A 20,771-nucleotide genomic window follows, 5' to 3' on the forward strand; every position below is an offset into this window, starting at 1 on the left:
TTTTGGCCTTTTTTTTCCTTTTCATACTCAAGGTACTTGACACTTTAAAAAATTACTTTTCCACCAAATTTTCAATAAGAATAAGTTAAAAGACTGTCAGATATTCAGGATAATACTACTGGAACACCAATAAATCTTAAGATACCACTGACTATACGAAGAACCACTGTTTAATGAGTTTAAATGGAAAAAATCATTGCTAACTAATCTATGATGATGCTTTACTGCCACGAAGAATTATTATTTATATGTATTAAAAATCTCCTTTTGGGGGCACCTGGGTGGCTCAGTGGGTTAAGCCGCTGCCTTCGGCTCGGGTCATGATCCCAGGGTCCTGGGATCGAGTCCCGCATCGGGCTCTCTGCTCAGCAGGGAGCCTGCTTCCCTCTCTCTCTCTCTGCCTGCCTCTCTGTCTACTTGTGGTCTCTGTCTGTCAAATAAACAAATAAAATCTTTTAAAAAAAAAATCTCCTTTTGATACAAAAGAAATTATTTTTCCAGATACATGAGGCCATTATTCAGGTAAGGGAATATGAATAGCCATCTTTCCCTGTTAGAATATCCCACTACTAGGGGTGCTTGTGTGGCTCAGTTGGTTAAGAGTCTGGCTTTTGATTTTGGCTTAAGTCACGATCTTGGGGGCCTAGGATTCAGCACCATGTTTGGCTCTCTGGTCAGCCAGAAGTTCGCTTGAGGATTCTCTCTCATGCTCTCCCTTTGTCCCTACCACAGCTCACACATGAGCATGCACGTGCACACACTTGCTCAAATAAATCCTAAAAAAAAAAGAATCTCCCACTAATCAACCAACCAACCGGAAAACCCACCCATGCTCCACAGCATTGATTGGTGTTTTTTATTTTTTTAAAGATTTATTTATTGGGGGGGATGGGCAGAGGAGAGGGAGAGAGGGAGAATCTCTAGCAGACTCCCTGCTGAGCATGGAGCCCAATTCGGGGCTCGATCTCACCACCCTGAGATCATAACCTGAGCCAAAATCAAGAGTCGGTTGCTTAACTGACAGAGCCACCCAGGCACCCCTAACTGATGTTTTTAAAAACATCTGCCATGTTTTAGTCACTGCCAAGTTTATTGGAGCTGTTCTTCTGTTGATCTTTATGACCATCACGTGCAATAGGTAATATTATGACCATTTTGACTTTTAAGAAATCTAGATCTTAGAGTGATTAGATACATTGGAGTTACTTTTATTATCACATTTTTTCTGTCTTACTGATTAAAAAGTTGAAGCTAATTTTCAGTTTCATATCCTCACATAAGCAGACAACCCTGATGACAAATTGAAAGCTCTTACTTCTTACAGTATTTTCATTGAAATATAAGGAAGAATATTGTACCATATTATTCCTCCAAAATCTGTGGACTTTCCAGATTATTATTTATCTGGTAAGTAATTATCTCTAGAAAATTATAAACCTAAATATCATTGGTAAAATTTTGGATTTAGAAATATCTACGAATAAGGTGAATGAATTTTAATTTCTGAATTCTAAGAGCATGTAGAAAATTAATGTTAAAGAACAGACTGCCTCTTCATTTTTTAATAAACATTTTCCTTTTATATAGTATGAATATCTTTAGGTTAGAATTTTTAGTTGTCTCAGTTTCAGTTGGGTATTCATCCTTTCTGATGGAGGTGTAATACTCCATAGTGTATATGGACCACATCTTCCTTATCCATTCGTCCGTTGAAGGGCATCTTGGTTCTTTCCATAGTTTGGCGACCGTGGCCATTGCTGCTATAAACATTGAGGTACAGATGGCCCTTCTTTTCACTACATCTGTATCCTTGGGGTAAATACCCAGGAGTGCAATTGCAGGGTCATAGGGAAGTTCTATTTTTAATTTCTTGCGGAATCTCCACATTGTTCTCCAAAGAGGCTGCACCAAGTTGCATTCCCACCAACAGTGTAAGAGGGTTCCCCTTTCTCCACATCCTCTCCAACACATGTTGATTCCTGTTTTGTTAATTTTGGCCATTCTAACTGGTGTAAGGTGATATCTCAATGTGGTTTTAATTTGAATCTCCCTGAGGGCTAGTGATGATGAACATTTTTTCATGTGTCTGATAGCCATTTTAGATATTAGACAGAATATAGATGAATATGGATTGCCAAACACTTAAGGAAAGCTAACTGGAATGGGAAGAGAACTCTATTACCAAATGTAGGTAGCATAGGAAAGCACTTGATCAAACATGAAAAAAAAAAAAAAAAACAGAAATGGATACTGAAGTGACACCATGCACATTTTGGGCACCGGATAAGTAAATGTTGAATAAATGAATGATGGCACCTGGGATAAGTCAATCAAAGGAGTACAAATAAATCAGTTGAATTAAATGGCATTCCCTATTTTCTATCTTGATCAACTGCCTTCCCATGAAACTTTTACCTTTCAACACCCTATATAATTTATTTATCTTTGATGTTTATGTTCTTATGACTCTCCCTGCACTCCTCCTCCACGTATGCTCCGTAAGTCAGGTATTTTTGTCTGTTCACTACTATATGTGCCAGGTATCTTGAATAGAAGAACAATAGGTTCTTAAGAATTAATGAATTCTTGAGAATGATTGAATTAATGAATTTACAGAGATCTATTTGCAAATCTTATTGGCAAGCACAGCAGAATTTACAAAGATAAATGTGACACACTCTCAGTTACCAAGGTATTTAAATCTAGAAAGGAATATCAAATTACTAAAACATAAGGCTGAAAACATAAGGGTTATCAAAGTTATAGACATAAAATATGGTATGGCAGTGCTTCTCAACAGATATGCTATGGGTATTGTGAGCTGTTCAGGAATTACAGTTGTGAGAAGATACTGATTTAGATTTCCTGTTTTTAGCAATAAGTTATTTTTTTTTTCAGGTTAGTCCTCGCATTTGAATACTGGTAGAATTGCTGAAATACATGGTCTAGAGTTCCAGGTCACCTCTAGACTGAATTTATTTTAAGGGATGTGGGGGTGGTAATATCACCGAGTGGTCAGAAGAGCAAATAACAAATTATCTTTGGAAGAACATACCTTCATATCAGGCATCAAAGAATCCTCACAAATAATACATTAAGGAAAATAAGCATGACCTAACTTAGTAAACTAGGATACAAGGTACTATAAGTGAGAATTAAGAGAAACAAAAGGAGCAAAAACAGACTTGTAAAAATTTCAAATATAGGAATTATCAGCCACAAATTATAAAACAATTGTGCTTACTAAGTTGAAATAAATAAAACATAAGCTTGAAAATGCCTGCAGGGACGCCTGGGTGGCTCAGTTGGTTAAGCAGCTGCCTTCGGCTCGGGTCATGATCCCAGCATCCTGGGATCGAGTCCCACATCGGGCTCCTTGCTCAGCAGGGAGCCTGCTTCTCCCTCTGCCTCTGCCTGCCATTCTGTCTGCCTGTGCTCGCTCGCTCTCCCTCTCTCTCTCTCTCTGACAAATAAATAAAATCTTAAAAAAAAAAAGAAAAAAGAAAATGCCTGCAAAAATTAGGAAACTCCAAGAAGTGATCTAATAGATTTAAAAACTATATAAAAGAAACTCTAGAGATGAAAAATTGACAACTTAAAATCAAAACTTTACAAATAATTAAATAACAGGTTAGAAAAAATAAAGAGAGAAATACTGAACTGAAGGTTAAAAAATAATTTTGTAACTAAGAGGGGAAAAAAAGCAGAAGATCTGAAAGAGGGTTTATGATACCAGAAGAATACAAAACAATGTTCTTTAGAGTTCTGGATGAAGATGAGACAAATTATAGGTGAGTCTATATTTGGAAAAATAATGATTGAGAATTTTTCATAACTAATGGAGATATTGATCCTCTCTACCCTTGGGACAACCTACCTTGTTTCTGCTTCAAACATTTTTATTCATTTACCCCAATGTGCTTTAAAATTATTTTCTATGTATACCAGGACATGGAAAATGCTGGAAAACAATGTTTTGGATAGGTGTTAACAATCTTCTTCCACTGAGAACCAGATAGCAAATATTGAAAAATTTGTGGGCCATATGGTTTCTGTTGCAATGACTCAACACCATAGTTGTAGGACAAAAGCAGTCACAAACAGTATGTAAACAGATAGATGTTACTGTTTTCCAATAAAACTTTATTTACAAAAACAGATATCAGTCTGCATTTGTTCCACAGTCTGTAGGCTACAGTTTCCTAACCCTTACTTTAGAGGATCAAGGCATGGATTACAATAAAAAACATGTGGTTCCATTTTCCTCCCAATATCAGTTCTCAGAATACATTGTTGAAGGCATAATGCAATGTTTCTTGAACTTTATTGCTCACACTATTGGACATACTGAGTTGGTAATAATATTAGAGGTACATACCTAGACTATATCAGTTAAAAAGGGACTACTTATATACTAACAAAAGCAAAAAATACCTCAGGAAACTTAATTCAATACCATAAGACCTATTATGAAATTCAAAACATTCTGAAGAAACTTTAAAACATTTTACTTTATTATTTTTTTAGGATTTATTTATTTGAGAGAAAGAAATACAGAAAGAGAGACAAATTACGCAAGGGCGGGGGGGGGATGGGCAGACAGAGGGAGAGGGACAGAGAGAATCCCAAGCAGACTCCCAGCTGAACATGGAGCCCGACACAGGGCTTGATCCCAGGACCATGAGATCCTAACCTGAATCCAAAACAAGAGTCAGACACTAACCAAAAGAGCTATCCAGGTCCCCCAAGAAGATTTAAAACATTTTCATGGGAGGAAAAAGAAATATTTTTCTGAAGAAAGCTAAAGCAAAGTCATTTTGAATTATAAAGGGCTTATGAGGCAATGTACAACTGTGGATACCAGAAAACTTCAAAAAGTAATGTACAGTGTAAGACAGAAAAATAAAGAAAGTTCCATTTAGTTTCCTATCAATGAATTTTTAATTGTCTTGCTACTTTCTCAAAGTATTATGATTTTTCTATTAATTTTAGTACTTTTTCAAAAGCACAGTTATCTTGCAAACAAAAGCAACATTTTATCAGTGATATATCTGAAAACAAATAACTGTTACGAATTTGTGTGTGATTATTTTTGATCCATGATACAATATCTAAATTATTGGAAATTGGCCAATTTTAATTTACAATGACTTGTATTTTGATAACATAAAAGTCTAATATTCTTGTTTCTGTCAGTGTGAATATAATGAACGGAAATATAACGTATTAACATAGTTTTATATTATCTAAGAATTGATCACTGAACGGATAGTGGGAAATCCCACGGAACCCTGACATCTTAATTGGTTCTGCAGTTGGAGCCATATGGGCTCAGACTATGCCAATTAAGACAAAATTATAATAAATGCAGGTCAGAAATAGTTTTTTTATTTCTTACCACTCTCACGACAGAAGGGCAAACATGACCTTAGACTGTCCAGTAAAAATGACCATGTTGCTACTGAGGACATACACTGGGCATATTGGAAATTGCACATAAGAAGGTTAATTTGGAAGACTGAACAGCTTATACGTAATATAATCATGTAATTTATTCCCAAAGTACTGACTACCATGATGTACTCAATTAGAGTTTAACATATTTTAAAGATTTATTTTATTTATTTGAGAGATAGAGTGTGTGTACATGCACATGTTGGGAGAAGGGCAGAGGGAGAGGCTCTCAAGCAGACTCCACTGAGTGAGGAGCCCCACACCAGGCTAGATCTCATGACCCTGAGATCATGACCTCAGCCTAGATCAAGAGTCCGACATGTAACTGACTGAATCACCCAGTCACCCCCCTTAAAGTATTTTGAACAGAGCAATCTATGCAATAAAAGTAATAACACTTTTTGAAGTTAAATAGTTTTAAAATCCTATGTCTGGTTACTTAACTCACTAAGAAATTCCAGAAATAGTGTTCTACTGGAATCATGGCTAGATGTATGCTGAATATTTTGAACACAGACTTCATTTTTTTCATTGCTAATCAAGAAAAGATTTCAGTTAGGTAATTGCAGGTCTGTAAAGGATGATTCTGTATATCATCTAAAACAATAGGACAGATGTAGTGAAAAAAGGGCCATCTGTACTCCAATGTTTATAGCAGCAATGGCCACGGTTGCCAAACTGTGGAAAGAACCAAGATGCCCTTCAACCAACGAATGGATAAGGAAGATGTGGTCCATATACACTATGGAGTATTATGCCTCCATCAGAAAGGATGAATACCCAACTTTTGTAGCAACATGGACGGGACTGGAAGAGATTATGCTGAGTGAAATAAGTCAAGCAGAGAGAGTCAATTATCATATGGTTTCACTTATTTGAGGAGCATAACAAATAGCATGGGGGACAAGGGGAGTTAGAGAGAAGAAGGGAGTTGAGGGAAATTGGAAGAGGAGGTGAACCATGAGAGACTGTGGACCCTGAAAAACAATCTGAGAGTTTTGAAGGGGTAGGGGGTGGGAGGTTGGGGGAACCAGGTGGTGGGTATTGGAGAGGGCACGGATTGCATGGAGCACTGGGTGTGGGGAAAAAACAATGAATACTGTTACACTGAAAATAAACTTTAAAAATTAAATAAATAAAAAAACCCCAAACAATAGGACCATCATATTATTGTTTTGCATAGATGTTCTTTGCCTACTTTCTTTTTTAACTCTTGTATAAATTAAGTCCCCAACAAGATCTCTCCCTTGTTCTTTTTGCTCCTTTCTAATAATTGTAAGGATATTGAGTTTTGTCCATATCAATTTGCTGAGTCTGACAGTGTGAATAGGGCCTTATGAAAGAGTTTTATCCTTTGGTTATCACATGGACAGGAAAGGTTGGTTACCCAGTGACAGTAATGCTTTGAGTAATTGTGGTGAACTCCTAAAAGCTAACAGAGCTTTTTTTTAAGTGTATGTCCCTGAAGTTATGACATCATTTCTCCATAATGGCATGAATATGTCAGTCGCCCGAAAAGCAAAGAAAATGATGCTGATACCTCTGGAGTGACGGCATGAGGCCAGAGTGTTAGTTTTATATTTTTAGGAATCATATTGTCAGGTATATGAAATGGTGACTACCAATATAAATGACTAAAGAGAGGGAAAAGTCCCGGCGATGAAGAAACAAGGGCAACAGAAGCAAAGGAGAGGAATCACTGCAATTCAGTTACTTGAGATCAAACAAGCCGGTATCAGTCTCAATCAAAATGTGACTATTGATAAATCAATTCTAATTGTAGAAAAATAGGAAGCCCATTGAAAATTCTTGTTTTGGACCACAAGGGAGGCACATAAGTCATAAATGGATTGATAAAACTGTTTAGCAATAGTTACAAAATTATAATTGAAATTCACATGATTGACACTCTGAAACATTTTCTGAAAACAAACATGATCCTTCACAAACCTGACAGCATCAGATGGTGTTACTCAGACCCATGGAGAACGACCACAAGTTAATTAAAAGACCATAGATAATTTATGGGTTTTCCAGAAAATGATCTAATACACAAAATCGAACTTTAGAGTGTCCCAAAGAATGTGAAAATTATTATCTTAATGATAACTTTGTAAGCTATATTAAAAAGAAAAAATTTAAACATTTAAAAAGAAACGCTTCTCCTAACCAAAAAAGCATTTCTGAGGTGAGGAAGTACTTTCAATTAATTGCATGGGTCACTCATAATGAAATTTTCTGCATCCCGCCAATTAGTTAGCCAATGCAAGATGAAAATATGTTTTGAAATTGTCTGAGACTATTGTACCCAATATCCTTGCTTGGGATTATCAGGTTAATTATAATTAGAAATAAAATTGACCATTTATAATGGACCTGAGTATTATACCAAGATGAAGTATTCTCCCTTTAAAACTTCTAATGTTAGATCTAATTGTTATGGTACTAATAAGATGAAACATAAATAGAAATAATTCTTAAAGAGAAACAGTACCTGAGAAAAATGCAAATATTGATTCTTGGGCAAAACTAACACAAGAATTGGGTTGAAGTACTTGTTGAATATATACTGTGTGCGGATGTCTTAGGCATTAAGAGTGCAGTGATGAATAAGAAAGATAAAGTGTCTCTCTCATGGCATTTACTTCCTGGTGGAGGAGACAGACAATAAGCAAACAAAAATAAATAAGCAGGAATGCATGCTGTGAAGAATATAAAATTGGGTGATATACAGAGAATAAGAGAATAACACTTTCAACCGGATGGTCAGAGACAACCTCAAAAAGGGATGTACAAGGAGGTACACAGAAGCACAATACATTCCATTAAAAAAATTTAAAATCACCTCAATGCCATCAATATTAGGAATACTAGATTGATTATGATAGATTTATATAATGTAGTACATACAAGAAAGTGTAACATATGTAGTACAGTTTTAAAATTTCCACACTATATTGTGAAATTAAAAATTGATGATGCCAATGTTACATACTGTATGATAATATTTATGTAAAAATAGTATTAATTTTTATGGTTGCATACATATGTCAATGCATGCGTGGATACCTGAAATTACACATAAAAAAATATAAGTAGAAGTGACCTTGGGGAGATGAGTGGATGTAGACACCCCAGTTGGTGATGATTAATGGGGACTTTTGCCTTAGCAGTTATTTTTTAAAATTTTATAAGTAAATGATACTCAGATAATAATTTTATAATAAAAATTAATTAAAAATTAAAAGTAGGGCAATTTGATGTTGCCAGAGGGGAGGGGGGTAAGAGGTGGACAAAATGAGCGAAGAGCGAAGGAGGTCAAAAGGTAGAAACTTTCAGTTACACAAAATTATACAGTAAACGTCATGGGGATATAATTTAGAGCATGGTGACTATAGTTAATACCGTGTCTCATAGTTGAATGTCGCTAACAGAGTAAAAAAAGTTCTCATCACAAGAAAAAGATATATAACTATGTGTATGGTGATGGATGTTAAGGAGACATACTGTGGGGATCATTTTGCAATACATACAAATATCGAATCATTGTGTTGTACACCTGAGACAATATAATGTTATATATCAATTGTAACTCAATGAAAAAGGTAAGACATTCTGATAACATAAAACAAAATTACATTTCAACTTTATTAATGCAGTCTTGAGAGCATTGTTTAAGTAAACTCTTTTCTGTATAAAAATTAGTAGCCATATCTCTTCACGACTAACTATACTTAGAGCACTTATACTCAAAGTTGAAATCACTGCATCGGTAAAGTTATTATGTCTATATATGACCATGATCAAAATAAAACAAATGTGAAAAAAATAAATAAAGTTGTCTTAACCTTCACTATTTAAAACTCACCCAGAAAAACAACTTAATGATAAAAACACTCTGATAAAAAGTGTGATGGGACAGAAGTTCTGTCAGTTTTGATTACTTTTCAGGTACATCCAGGAAACATGAACTACACTGATCTCTTCAGATAATCTACTTTGAAAGGCGGATTACCACACTTCTGACTGAATAGTTTTCTTCAAGGACAACTTAAAAGTTGATTTTTGTAAAGCTAAGACATTGCGGTTTTGTTTGTTTGTTTTGTCATGGATAAGAGTGATGTTTTAGCAGATGTTGGAGAAAGAGTATGATTGATTCCCAAGATTAGCACTAACCTCAAACACCAATATCTCTCTCTCCATTAAACTTAAAAGCTTAGACCTTCTGTGAAAGGAAACCAAGAGAGTCACAAAATAGAGGAATGCTCTTTCTTCATAGTATTCCTTTAACAGTTCCAAGGGTCTTTAGGAAAAACTAACACTTCCCCTGTTTGTATTAACATGAAGCACATTAACCACTAAAAAGATAATAAAACTACATCAAAGTTGATTATTATTCACAAAGATATGCAAGTAGCTATAATCATGAGTTTAAGATGGCATATTTTTCCTAAGTAGAAAATATTCAATTAGATGTTTGTAGCATTTCATTCTTCCCTTGACTATACAACATACTAAACAGTGTGTCAGAATATACTACTCGAGTCTTCTCTGGCTAATGGTAGAGAGCAAAGCTTGCAAAGCTTTTACTACCATGGATTTCTGTATTGTGTTTCAAAAGAAAAAAATAATGACATCTATGAGGACATCCAGTGCATGTCATCATCATGGCAATGTGGATTCTCCTTATGGCACTAAAATTCCTTGAAGAAGAGGATCCCTAGAATATCAGAATCTACAGCAAATAATATGCCCAACATTACTGATTCATGAACCACATAAATACTGTAATGTAAACTATACCAGTATCCTAGAAATAATCACATCCAGTAGATATTTTCTTTACCTAGAATTCTAATTATGTCCTTTTTCTAGACTCTCCAGTACAGCTACTGGTGAGATGCAAGTAGCATAGTAAAACCTCAGCTGTAGACTAGATTTAGGGTGAAGAACACTGGAGAAAATCTTAGAAAACCTCGAACTCAACATCATGGTACCCTATCTGACAGCATCCACAGGGCAGTATTAGCCTTTGGGATTGATTGATATTTATCTCCCCTCCATGCAAAACAAAACAAAACAAAACAGCTGTATAATCTGGAAATAAATGTACCTAAGTATTTAAAGTGTAAGGGTCTAATTAACACTTAATCAGGAGTTTTCTGTTCTGTGAGACTATCCTTAAAATCCCATAGAATTACTAATAAGACTAAGATGATTTTGACAAGATATATTGCAATTTCTTGTACAAAGGAATGCATCGAAGAATTATTAATCCTTATTTATTGCAATGGTTTTCCTTTGTCTTCATGAATTCATAAAATATATGAATAAGAAAATTAAATGTCACTCAATGTTTTTATAACAAAACAATTTGGAAGAGCCATATAAATATCACATTACTCTGATAATAGATTCAAGGTCATGCAAGAAATGTATTGGCTAAATGACCATAGAGATTGCATTTTATTCTGCAATGCTAAGCTGAATGACTAGAGCAAAGTGTTGAAACAGCATTTGAGCTCCTATGATTTTAAAATATTAGAGCTTTTAAAAAATCTTCATGGAATTTGCATTGCAATGTGCCTTACATATTAGGTAACACAATTCTATCTTGGGACGTAATCTGATGGCATCATCACACACAGACACATTCATCATCCTGTCCTGCAGATGCACAAAGGAGAATGTCTTCTGAGTGTAACTCACATCCCACTAACTTATCATATTCCTGTTGACTAGCAGGCAGCTGAAATAACTTAATGTGCTTTGAATATTTAACCCAGAGTAATATAAGAAAACATCTGTCACTTACGTTTTTGAGTCATCCCATAACACACAATAGGGATTCAAAGTACCCTAAAAATAAGCAGAGAAAGAAGAAATGTCTCTTGAATACATACAACAAAAATGGAAGTTTTATGTGAAATGCAAACAGAATGGCAGCTTTCTTATCTTGTACTATGATACTTTAAAGACTCCATCTCTATTTATTTTGCATAAAAAATTTGTCCTTCCTCAGCCTTAGTGATGCATTTCATTAAATTCTAATCATGAAAACAATACGTTTATTACAAATGTCATAACCTATATTTAGTTTTTCTTTTGAAAATTGAAAGTGAAGCTCTCATTTGGCACAAGGTCCATATTTTGATAATTTACAAATTACCTAATTTGTAAAAGATTTCATTTATTTTAACCTGTAAAATATTAATTGTTGGATTATTTCCTTTCTGAAGACCAAAGTACCTACACAGTGTAAATCACAGGGAAACATTCTGTATTACGCACACGTTACAAACACAACCACTGCCACCCTTATTAGTCTCTGGTTGTCGCCTTCCTAGGGGCAAGAGATGGTTATATTAACTGTCCATTTCCAGAAAACGTGTTGGATAGTGATAGCTTCTTCTTCTTTCCTCCCTTTTTTTTTTTTTCTAAAAATGGGTTATTAATAGCTGCATTTTTTTAAAAAACCATTTTATTCAATAATGATGATGAGTGAAATAAAAATCGATGCACCTCATAGCATTCTCTGAGTTAGCTTTCCCTTAAAGTATGAAGAATGAAGTGTCATTAAAGGGATTTTAAGTATAAATTTGTACATGATGTGCAAGCTCCTCTGGCCCAATGTGCCACCTCCTCCTAGCAAGTCACGGCTGCCCTTTTGGGGTGTATTTCACAATTAGTATGAACTAAACCAGATCCACTATTTAATAACCCCTTTGTATGTCTTCTTAATTATAATAGTCATACCTATAGAGTGAAGATAGAGAAGGAAGCATAAAATGGGATGTTCTTTTGAATTTGGAAATAAACATAAAGTTTTATCATTTCCTTCCTATAAGAGTAATCTAAAGTGTAGAAACGCTCAAGTCCCAGTAGAGCTATTATTATCGTTTAAAGACCATCTCATTCGTTTGAAATCAATTGAGAGAAAATGCAGATGTGGCCACATCTAGTCCACGGCAAAGTGTTATTGTTGTTGTTGTTGTTTCTTAAATAGCTCACAATGTTACATTAGTTTTAGGTGTCTAACATAGCGGTTACACAAGTTTATACATCATGGCTTGCAATATCTTCTCAATCAATAGATTATTTTGTATCGAATCATTTCTAATGAAAATATGTTAAAAAAAAAGTATCAAATATTTATTCAGTTCAATAATTGTATATGTATGAGTAGCCCCCCTGGCCCTCAGGATGACGCCATGAGGTTTTCATTATCTTTCTGTTTTAAAGAGTACTAATCGTCTAAGTGTTTTCTTTCTGTCTGTCACGTTCATTGGGCCTTATTTTGCCCTTTTGAAACTAGCCTAAAAATTCTTCCTTTATATGATGCTATTCTACCCATGAAGAGCCCTCTTCTTTATTAAACATACGCTGTTTGTTTCAAGTTCTCTCATTCTCCACATCACTCATTTCTTAGAGCACATAGTTTTGAGGTGTGTTTAGGGAAACCATCAATATGTGTCCCACCAGTGCAGAAAAAAGTGGTGTTATTGTCTCTCCCCTGTAAGATGCCATATTCCTAATAATGCAAGCTATGACTGTATCAGATATTTTGGGAGTCTCTTCCTCACCTTGACTACTTATACATTAAAGTCTCCTAGGAGAGACTTTTTGAATCCTGATTTTGACATCCCACACATTCACTATTGATTCAAAACTTTTTAATTGGTACAGGATTAAGAAACAAGCATGGTGTCTATCCCCTCATTGAACCAAATCATTAATAAAAATGATGACTAGGTCAAGGCAGATAAAACCAGCTTTTGGCTCTGTTCCATAGGTGGACATGCTCCTTCCCTGGCTGCGACCCCTACACCTCAGTCTTGTTTTAGTAGATAATCACCAAGGTATATCCAGCAAAACAACCTCTTTAAAAGTCTAGGCAGGCTCTTTGTAAAGTGTTGCCTAAGTGCTGTTTACTGTATCTGTTCAAAAATTTCACTAGAAATAAACATTAAAAATAGTGATTCTAAAATTTGTGAAATCCATCCCAATTTTATTTTTCATTATAATTAGGACATTTGACTAATTCCAATATTTTAACATCATTACCAAAATCCCTCAAAGACCGCATATCCAAGGTATCTTTCTTCTTGTCAAATGCTAATACCTATAAACAATGCTCTTGGCATAAAAATGCTCCTTCCCTAAGAAGGTTATAGCCTCAAGGAGGTTGATGAGGAACACACATATGTGTGTTTATGTTTATATATGTTAATATTCATATAACAACAAAGAGACATGGTTTTATAAGTGTCACTTGTCATAATATACTGTGTAAGGGAGAAATGAGGGACATCATGGCTTGTGTTAGATCAAGTTTCATCAAGTAAGTGAGTCTTAATGTGGTTCTACATGTGGTATAGATCTAGGGAGGGTCACAGAAGGGAAAGGTGCTTCAAACTGTTTTCTTTTCTATTCTTTCCATTTCTTTTTTTTTCTAAATAGCTTTCTTCCCCTGTCCCATGAGGTCCTATCTGGTTTTAGTTAAAATTTTCGTTCAGTCTGTGACTTTCTAAGAAATCTTTACTATAGCTACAATGTTGCATCATAAAGCTATACTACATTTTATCAGGGAATTTGTTCAAAAGATCTCAGAACACTTTATAGAAAATAAATTATCCTTGAAATATCACAATGAGGGGTATGGGAGTATATTTTTCATGAATATAGAAACTAATTATGGGTGAAGAACCTGAGATAATAATACTTCTGAATCTAGTTTACTTCTTTTAGTAAAGTATGAGTTAGGTAAACTTAAATTTCTATGTAAACCAATATAGGATACTGATTATAGGATTACTATTTCATATTTAGAATTCATAACAAGTTATAACAAAAAATAATACTCAAAAAGAAATATAAAACAACCTTAATTGTTTGGATATCTTTCCTTTTTAAATCCCCTAATGAAACTGATTTCCATTTTCAGATAAAAGTATAAAGGTGAAAAATGCTTATTCTACTCTTAATCCACGCCATCGTAAACCTTAGTTTTATCTTCTACCTTCTTCACCCCTCATCTCTTCGATTTTATCTCATGCTTCTCTCTCTTCTTGTCCTTGTGAAAATTTCAAAAGTATCTACTTGAAAATTATTATAGGTTCCAAAAGGCACCACTCAATTTTGTGTTTCACTCTACATTCTGGAACTTACACATGACAGACACCATCTGTAAGGGTTCATTCTTGTGTAGTTACCAATACGTAGGTCTGTGAGCTGAGGTCAGTTATTTAAATACTTGAAGTTTAGAAAAATAAGCAGAACAAACAAATTAAAGAAATCTTAGTATCTGGATAGACCAGTAGCTTAAAGAAAAAGAATGTGCAATGGAAAGCATAAAGCAAACATCAATGATGAGTGAATCCTAAACATAAAAACAAAACAAAACAAAACACTGTCTAAAAGGTTCTGCTGGGAAACCACTTGTTAAGTATTTGTTATAATTTCTAAACATTTTTCTCAAAGGTACTCTGCTATAAGATCTGTTATGAGGAATTTACAGGAAATTGATAACAGGAAATGGTGAGCCAAACAGAGAGTAACAAAATGTAATGACAGGAGCAAGAGGATAATGGGTGAGCGTGGACAAGTCTATAGAAGTTGATTAAAGAAATGCATTGGGGTGCCTGGGTGCCTCAGTGGGTTAAGCTTCTGCCTTCAACCCAGACCATGATCCCAGGGTCCTGGGATCAAGCCCAGCATTGGGCTCTCTGCTCAGCAGGGAGCCTCCTTCCTCCTCTCCCTCTGCCTGCCTCTCTGCCTACTTGTGATCTCTGTCTGTTGAATAAACAAGCAAACAAACAAACAAAAAGCATTAAACTAAGGAAGCAAACAATTCTCAACCAAATGAGACAATCGTGCTTAAAAAAATTCATTTACGTAGCTGTCAATCTCATTGACACTTAAAATATAAAAACTGCATGTATTGAAAACTTTTGGAAAGGATACTTTATTCTTTTTTTTTTTTTTTTTTTTAAAGATTTTATTTATTTATTTGACAGACAGAGATCACAAGCAGGCAGAGAGGCAGGCAGAGAGAGAGGGGAGGAAGCAGGCTCTCTGCGGAGCAGAGAGCCCGATGCGGGGCTCGATCCCAGGACCCTGGGATCATGGCCTGAGCCGAAGGCAGAGGCCCTAACCCACTGAGCCACCCAGGCGCCCCAGGATACTTTATTCTTGAAAAACACATTTTTTCTAAAACAAGTAAACAAAGAAACAAACAACAAAGAACTTTCTTGACCCCATTCAAAATAGAATAGTCGAACTCAAGTTAAATAAATATTTCTACTCACCCTATTTTAAGGCATTTAAAAAATGTACCATGACCCAAATTTCCTCATTACCATAGTTGTTCAATATATAACTTTCAAGTGTCTTTAATAGTCTTTGCTGTTTTTTTACTTTTACTTCTTTTCTGTTTCCACATCAACAAACCAATATACCTATTTAACAATATAATATATCACTGGCTTTGTCAATGTATTTCTATAGGTGGTTCTCTTTTCCTTTGATCTGCATAACTTTTCTTTTTTCCTTTCTTTTCTTTCTTTTTTCTTTTGAATAGAAGAGGGAATTTGGACATCCTTTCTAGTTCTAGCTCTCAGTGATTCCTAAATGACTTCATAAGCGCATTCCTCCTCTTTCAAAACTCTCTTCCAAGTCAGTTTTTTTTTTTTCCCTATAGAATACCCTAAATACATCTCCCTATGGTAAATTACTCTCACTATGATAAATTTCATTTAGTCATTCATACAAAAAAAAAATCACTTAGTAAATACGTATTATATTCCAGGTACCCTTTGAAGCACTGAGGTTATAGCAGTGAACAAAACAAAATTCTTGCTTCATAGATTTAACTATAGTGAAGGGGGCAGGGAGAGAGACAAAATAAAAACATAAATATATAACATGCTGGATGGTAATCTGTGCTATGACAAGAAGTAAATCACAATGAGAGGAAAGAATGGGAAGTGAATTAGTTGCAATATTATATACTGGGAAGCCTTCACCCATAAGACAATATTTGAGCAGAGATCTGAAGCTGATCGCAGAAAAGATAAGAGTAAAGTCACAATAAAAATGAGTGAAGACCAAGTTTCTCTAATTTTTCTTTGGTGTTATTCCATTCTGAGTAAATTCAATCCACATACTATGCTTACTACACTCCTGCTATCTTAGTGTTTTCCAATGGTTTTTTTCTGGACCTACTCTAGAATCAACTGGGGTGCTTATCAAAAATGTAGAGTCCTTGGCACCACATATTTTGAGATTGGGGCTATCCCTAGGAATGTGCATTTTAATTATTACTGCCTCTACATAGTTTTTATCCACATCAAATCTGAAGAACACTGCTCAAGACACACACAAGAGAAATTATATGGTTTCTTTCTCCCGTTTTTCTTCAAGCTTCCAAATGCTTAGTGCTCATATGCCATCACAACTTCCAAGTCTGGAAATGTCTAACTTTCCCGTACCTTTCATAGTCCTTTTAAAACAATACATCCTCTTGTCTATAGAGGTAAAGCAAACAAGCAGACGACGCATCTAAGGGCATGAAGAAGGGCACTGACTTCATCATAACTATATCAATATTTCCAATTTTCTGACTCAGATGTTCCAGGTTGATTCTCCCTGTCACATCTTCTAGTGCGCTGTACATTGACTTCTTGAATGTAGATGGGAGGAAGATTGTTCAATGGACATTTCATAGTCTCTCTTCAATTTTCAAAATTTTAGACATAAAGGTATTGCATTAAAAATACCTGGGTATTTTTAATGCTTGAGAAAAGACACATTAAAAAAAAAAAAAGCCTAAAGAATGCATGCTGGAGGAGGTAAGACCTTGTGGATGTAAATTTTTTCATCGTCAAATCTAAGACCGGTCCTGCCCCTAAAAGCTGATTAGTGAGAATATTTCTTTAAACAAATAAATGACTTCATAGTTCCTGAAGGTGTAATATACCACCCAGGAGTACGACACAGTTGAAAAAGGTTGTGTGAAACTCAACAACAGAAAATGATCTGTTGAATGTTCTCCATATCCTTTTTCAAGGTTATGGTAAGTACAGTTCTGTATTTTCATATTTTTAAGTGATATTTAAAAACAACTAAATCTGGTTTTAACACACTCTCTCTTCTCTTTTCTTTTTCTTTTCTTCTTTCTTTCCTCCTTCCCTCTTCCTTCCTTCCTTTCTTTTTCCCTCTCTTCCTTCCTTCCTTTCTTTTTCCCTCTCTTTCTTTCTTTCTTTCTTTCTTTCCCTTCTGAAAGGGTAGCTGACAGACACCTGAAGTCTAAAGAACATCACTGAAACTATAATACTGTGTTTCTACTTAACAGGAGAATGACTATAAAAGGATTTTTGGATAGATTTATGAGTGTTCCGTAGAGAACTTCGCATTGAGAACCAGTCAATATGGAAAAGAAGGAGCTGCCTTTCACTAAGGCAGACTGGTATAAAGACCACTGAAGTGAGAAATGCAGAATATTGTTTTATCAGGATGAGTCCCATCCGCATTGCATAGCTTTTCTTGAGGAGTTCTCAGCTACTCAGTTGGGGCATAAAGAAAGAACGTATATTCAGTTCAGCTTCTGCTATGGTTACTCACTGGCCCACATTAACCAGATGACACTATGTTTGTGAATGTGATAACAACTTGCTTCTCTAATTTCTGAGATAGATCATTAACCTGAATATACATTATTTCCCGATGAATACTGCCTGTTGGACATATGGAAAACAGTAAAAAGTCGAACCACTATCAGGGATTATTTGTATGTGTGTTCTTCAAAGAAAATCATTGCCTCTATGTAGGTATCTTAGAGTGCCTTACTACATGATTACATCATTTCCACCAATGTCTGCACAGGAGTCTGGTGTACCTCCCAACAAACACATACATGGGTTTCCTAGGGGCAGAAACTCTCCAAGTATGAGTTGGAGTGGCCAGGAACTTTAAAAAAAATAGTTAAATAACTAGATTTCATATATATGAAACAGACAGCTTAAGTCTTTTCCTTTTATAGCCCAAACGATGTTACAATGTATCTTAATAACACTTTTATAGGATTGTAGCAGAGGCAAGGGCAACAGCGGTGTTTTGCACTAGTCTGTCTATCAGCTACCAGCAAAGAAGTTCTACTAAATTCCTTCAAAAGCACAACATATCTACACATGCCAGAGTTGCCCCTGATGTCCAGCACCTGGTTCCACAAGGCCCTTCCCGTGGCTGCCTAGGTTGTGCTGTCTTGTGACATCCTCTGACTTTCTTTAACATCTCACAGCCACTTCACAGCTGCCATCTCATTGTCTGGTGATTCCTTTAATCAGGTTCCTAAAGCGCTGGTATGATAATCAGCAGGACAGAATTTAATCTCAGGTTGCTAATTAATTCTTATTGAATAATATATCATCAGTATTGCATTATGTCTGATTCAAAATGGCACTATTAATGCTTACATATATATTATCTTCATAATCTAAAATTAATTTTGCAATGTTCCAATGCAGCGTTATTAGTTTTCTACTGCTGCTGTACAGTTTGCCATAAACAGCAGCATTGAATAACATGAATTTATTATCTCACAGTTTCTGTAGGTCAGAAGTCTGGTGAGATCAGCTGGATCTCTTGCTCAAGAGATGCACAAGGCTGAAATCAAAGACAGAATCGGCAGGATCACAATACTTTCTGGAGGATCCAAGGATAAACCCATATTTAGGCTCATTCAGGTTTCAGCAAAATTCAATTCCTTGCAGTTGTAGGACTGAGGTCCACATTTCCTTCCTGGCTGGCAACCATGGGTTGTGTTCAGCCTTTAAAGGCTGCCTACACACCTTGCTTGAGGCCCTTTTCTTCTTCATCATCAAAGTTAGCAATGGTAGTTGAGTATTATGTTGTATTTCTGACCACAGCCATAGGGAAAAGTTACCCACTTTTTATGGCTCAGGCGATTAAATTGGATCTACCCAGATAATCCAAGATAATTTCCCCATCTCAATGTGCTTACCCTTAATCACATTTGCAAAGTCCCTTTTGACATGTAACACAACAGGTTCTGGAGATTAGGACATGGGCATTTTGCGAGAAGGGGGGAGCATGCGTCTATGTACTATATAGAGGCTGATTAACTTTATACTGTAGAATCCAAATACACTTATCTCTGTAAATAAAATTTCATTGCAGAGCCACACCCATTTGCTTATATACTGTCTGGCTGTTTTCATGCTCCAACAGCAGAACTGAGTAGAAGGGACAGAAACCGTTATGGCTCACCTATCTAAAAATATTTGCTCTATGACTCCTAAGAAAAAGTTTGCTAATTGCTGCTCCAAAAATAGTGTACTTATTCGAAATCTTTTTGAAAAATATTAACTATATATTATGAATCAAAATAAACTGAATTTGGAATGTAAGTGGGAAGGTCGCTTACTCAAACTGAGGAATTTAGATATAACCAAAACAAACACAAACAAACAAAAAAACCACAAAACTGTAGCTAGAAAACAACTTCCAACTCAATTTCTGCCAATAGCAGAGGCATCAATCTGCTTATTTAGTTAGTATTTCGAGACTTTTCCTTAAAAGTTACCAAGAGCTTTAAGCAGGGGGAAAAGAAATCAGAAATCTCTTTCAAATGGACAAAAACTCGGTAGAAAAGTAATTCAAAAAGTAAAGCAATACAAACACCCCTTCGTAGAAATTATATATGCACAAACTCAACTTTCTTAAGCTTTGCCAAGTGATTTTTAATTCCTAGTGTTGTTATCAGCCGTTAATATTCAGGAAAATACTCACTGATGAGTGTTGAAATCTCTTCATTGTCTTTCATGCTTATCTAAGGGTTAACAAGCATATTCATTAGAGTCTTCCACTGTGTTTTCAGCTATGATTTACAAAGGTTGTGGCTCATGATTAATTTTAGTGTATACACATAACACAAACTCCATTTGTTAGCTTGATCCTGTTCGTATGCAAGCAAATATGGCAAAGAAAACAAAACCTACCAGCCCAAATTCCCATGAGATTTTTTCTTTTTCCTTTTCTTTCTTTCTTTCTTTCTTTCTTTCTTTCTTTCTTTCTTTCTTTCTTTCTCTCTCTCTCTCTTTCTTTCTTTCTCTCTTTTTTTGTGAATATGACCGATTTGAGAACTACGAATAAATTTTGTAGATTTTTTTTCAATGTTGAAAGACAGCAGTATCATGTTACCTACAGCACACGTCACTACTCAGAGGAAGAAATAAAAAGAAAGGCAAGACTGCAGACGGCAGGCCAGCGTAGTCCAATCTGTCTTTCTACTAGAAATG

General features: G+C 35.3%; 1 protein-coding gene across 4 annotated transcripts in view; it reads right to left on the minus strand.

Moving 5' to 3' along the window:
- The window catches only part of ADGRB3 (adhesion G protein-coupled receptor B3), a 726,064-nt gene that overhangs the window by 280,090 nt on the left and 425,203 nt on the right, over positions 1 to 20,771 (minus strand). For all 4 annotated transcript variants that reach the window (XM_045069381.1, XM_045069382.1, XM_004769290.3 and 1 more), the window contains one exon: positions 11,270 to 11,313. In XM_045069381.1, coding sequence (XP_044925316.1) covers positions 11,270 to 11,313 — 44 coding nt within the window. The remainder of the gene's footprint in view (positions 1 to 11,269; positions 11,314 to 20,771) is intronic.

Source organism: Mustela putorius, unplaced genomic scaffold, assembly GCF_011764305.1.
Source record: "Mustela putorius furo isolate JIRA1106 unplaced genomic scaffold, ASM1176430v1.1 tig00003927_pilon_pilon_pilon, whole genome shotgun sequence".
NCBI lineage: Eukaryota > Metazoa > Chordata > Mammalia > Carnivora > Mustelidae > Mustela > Mustela putorius.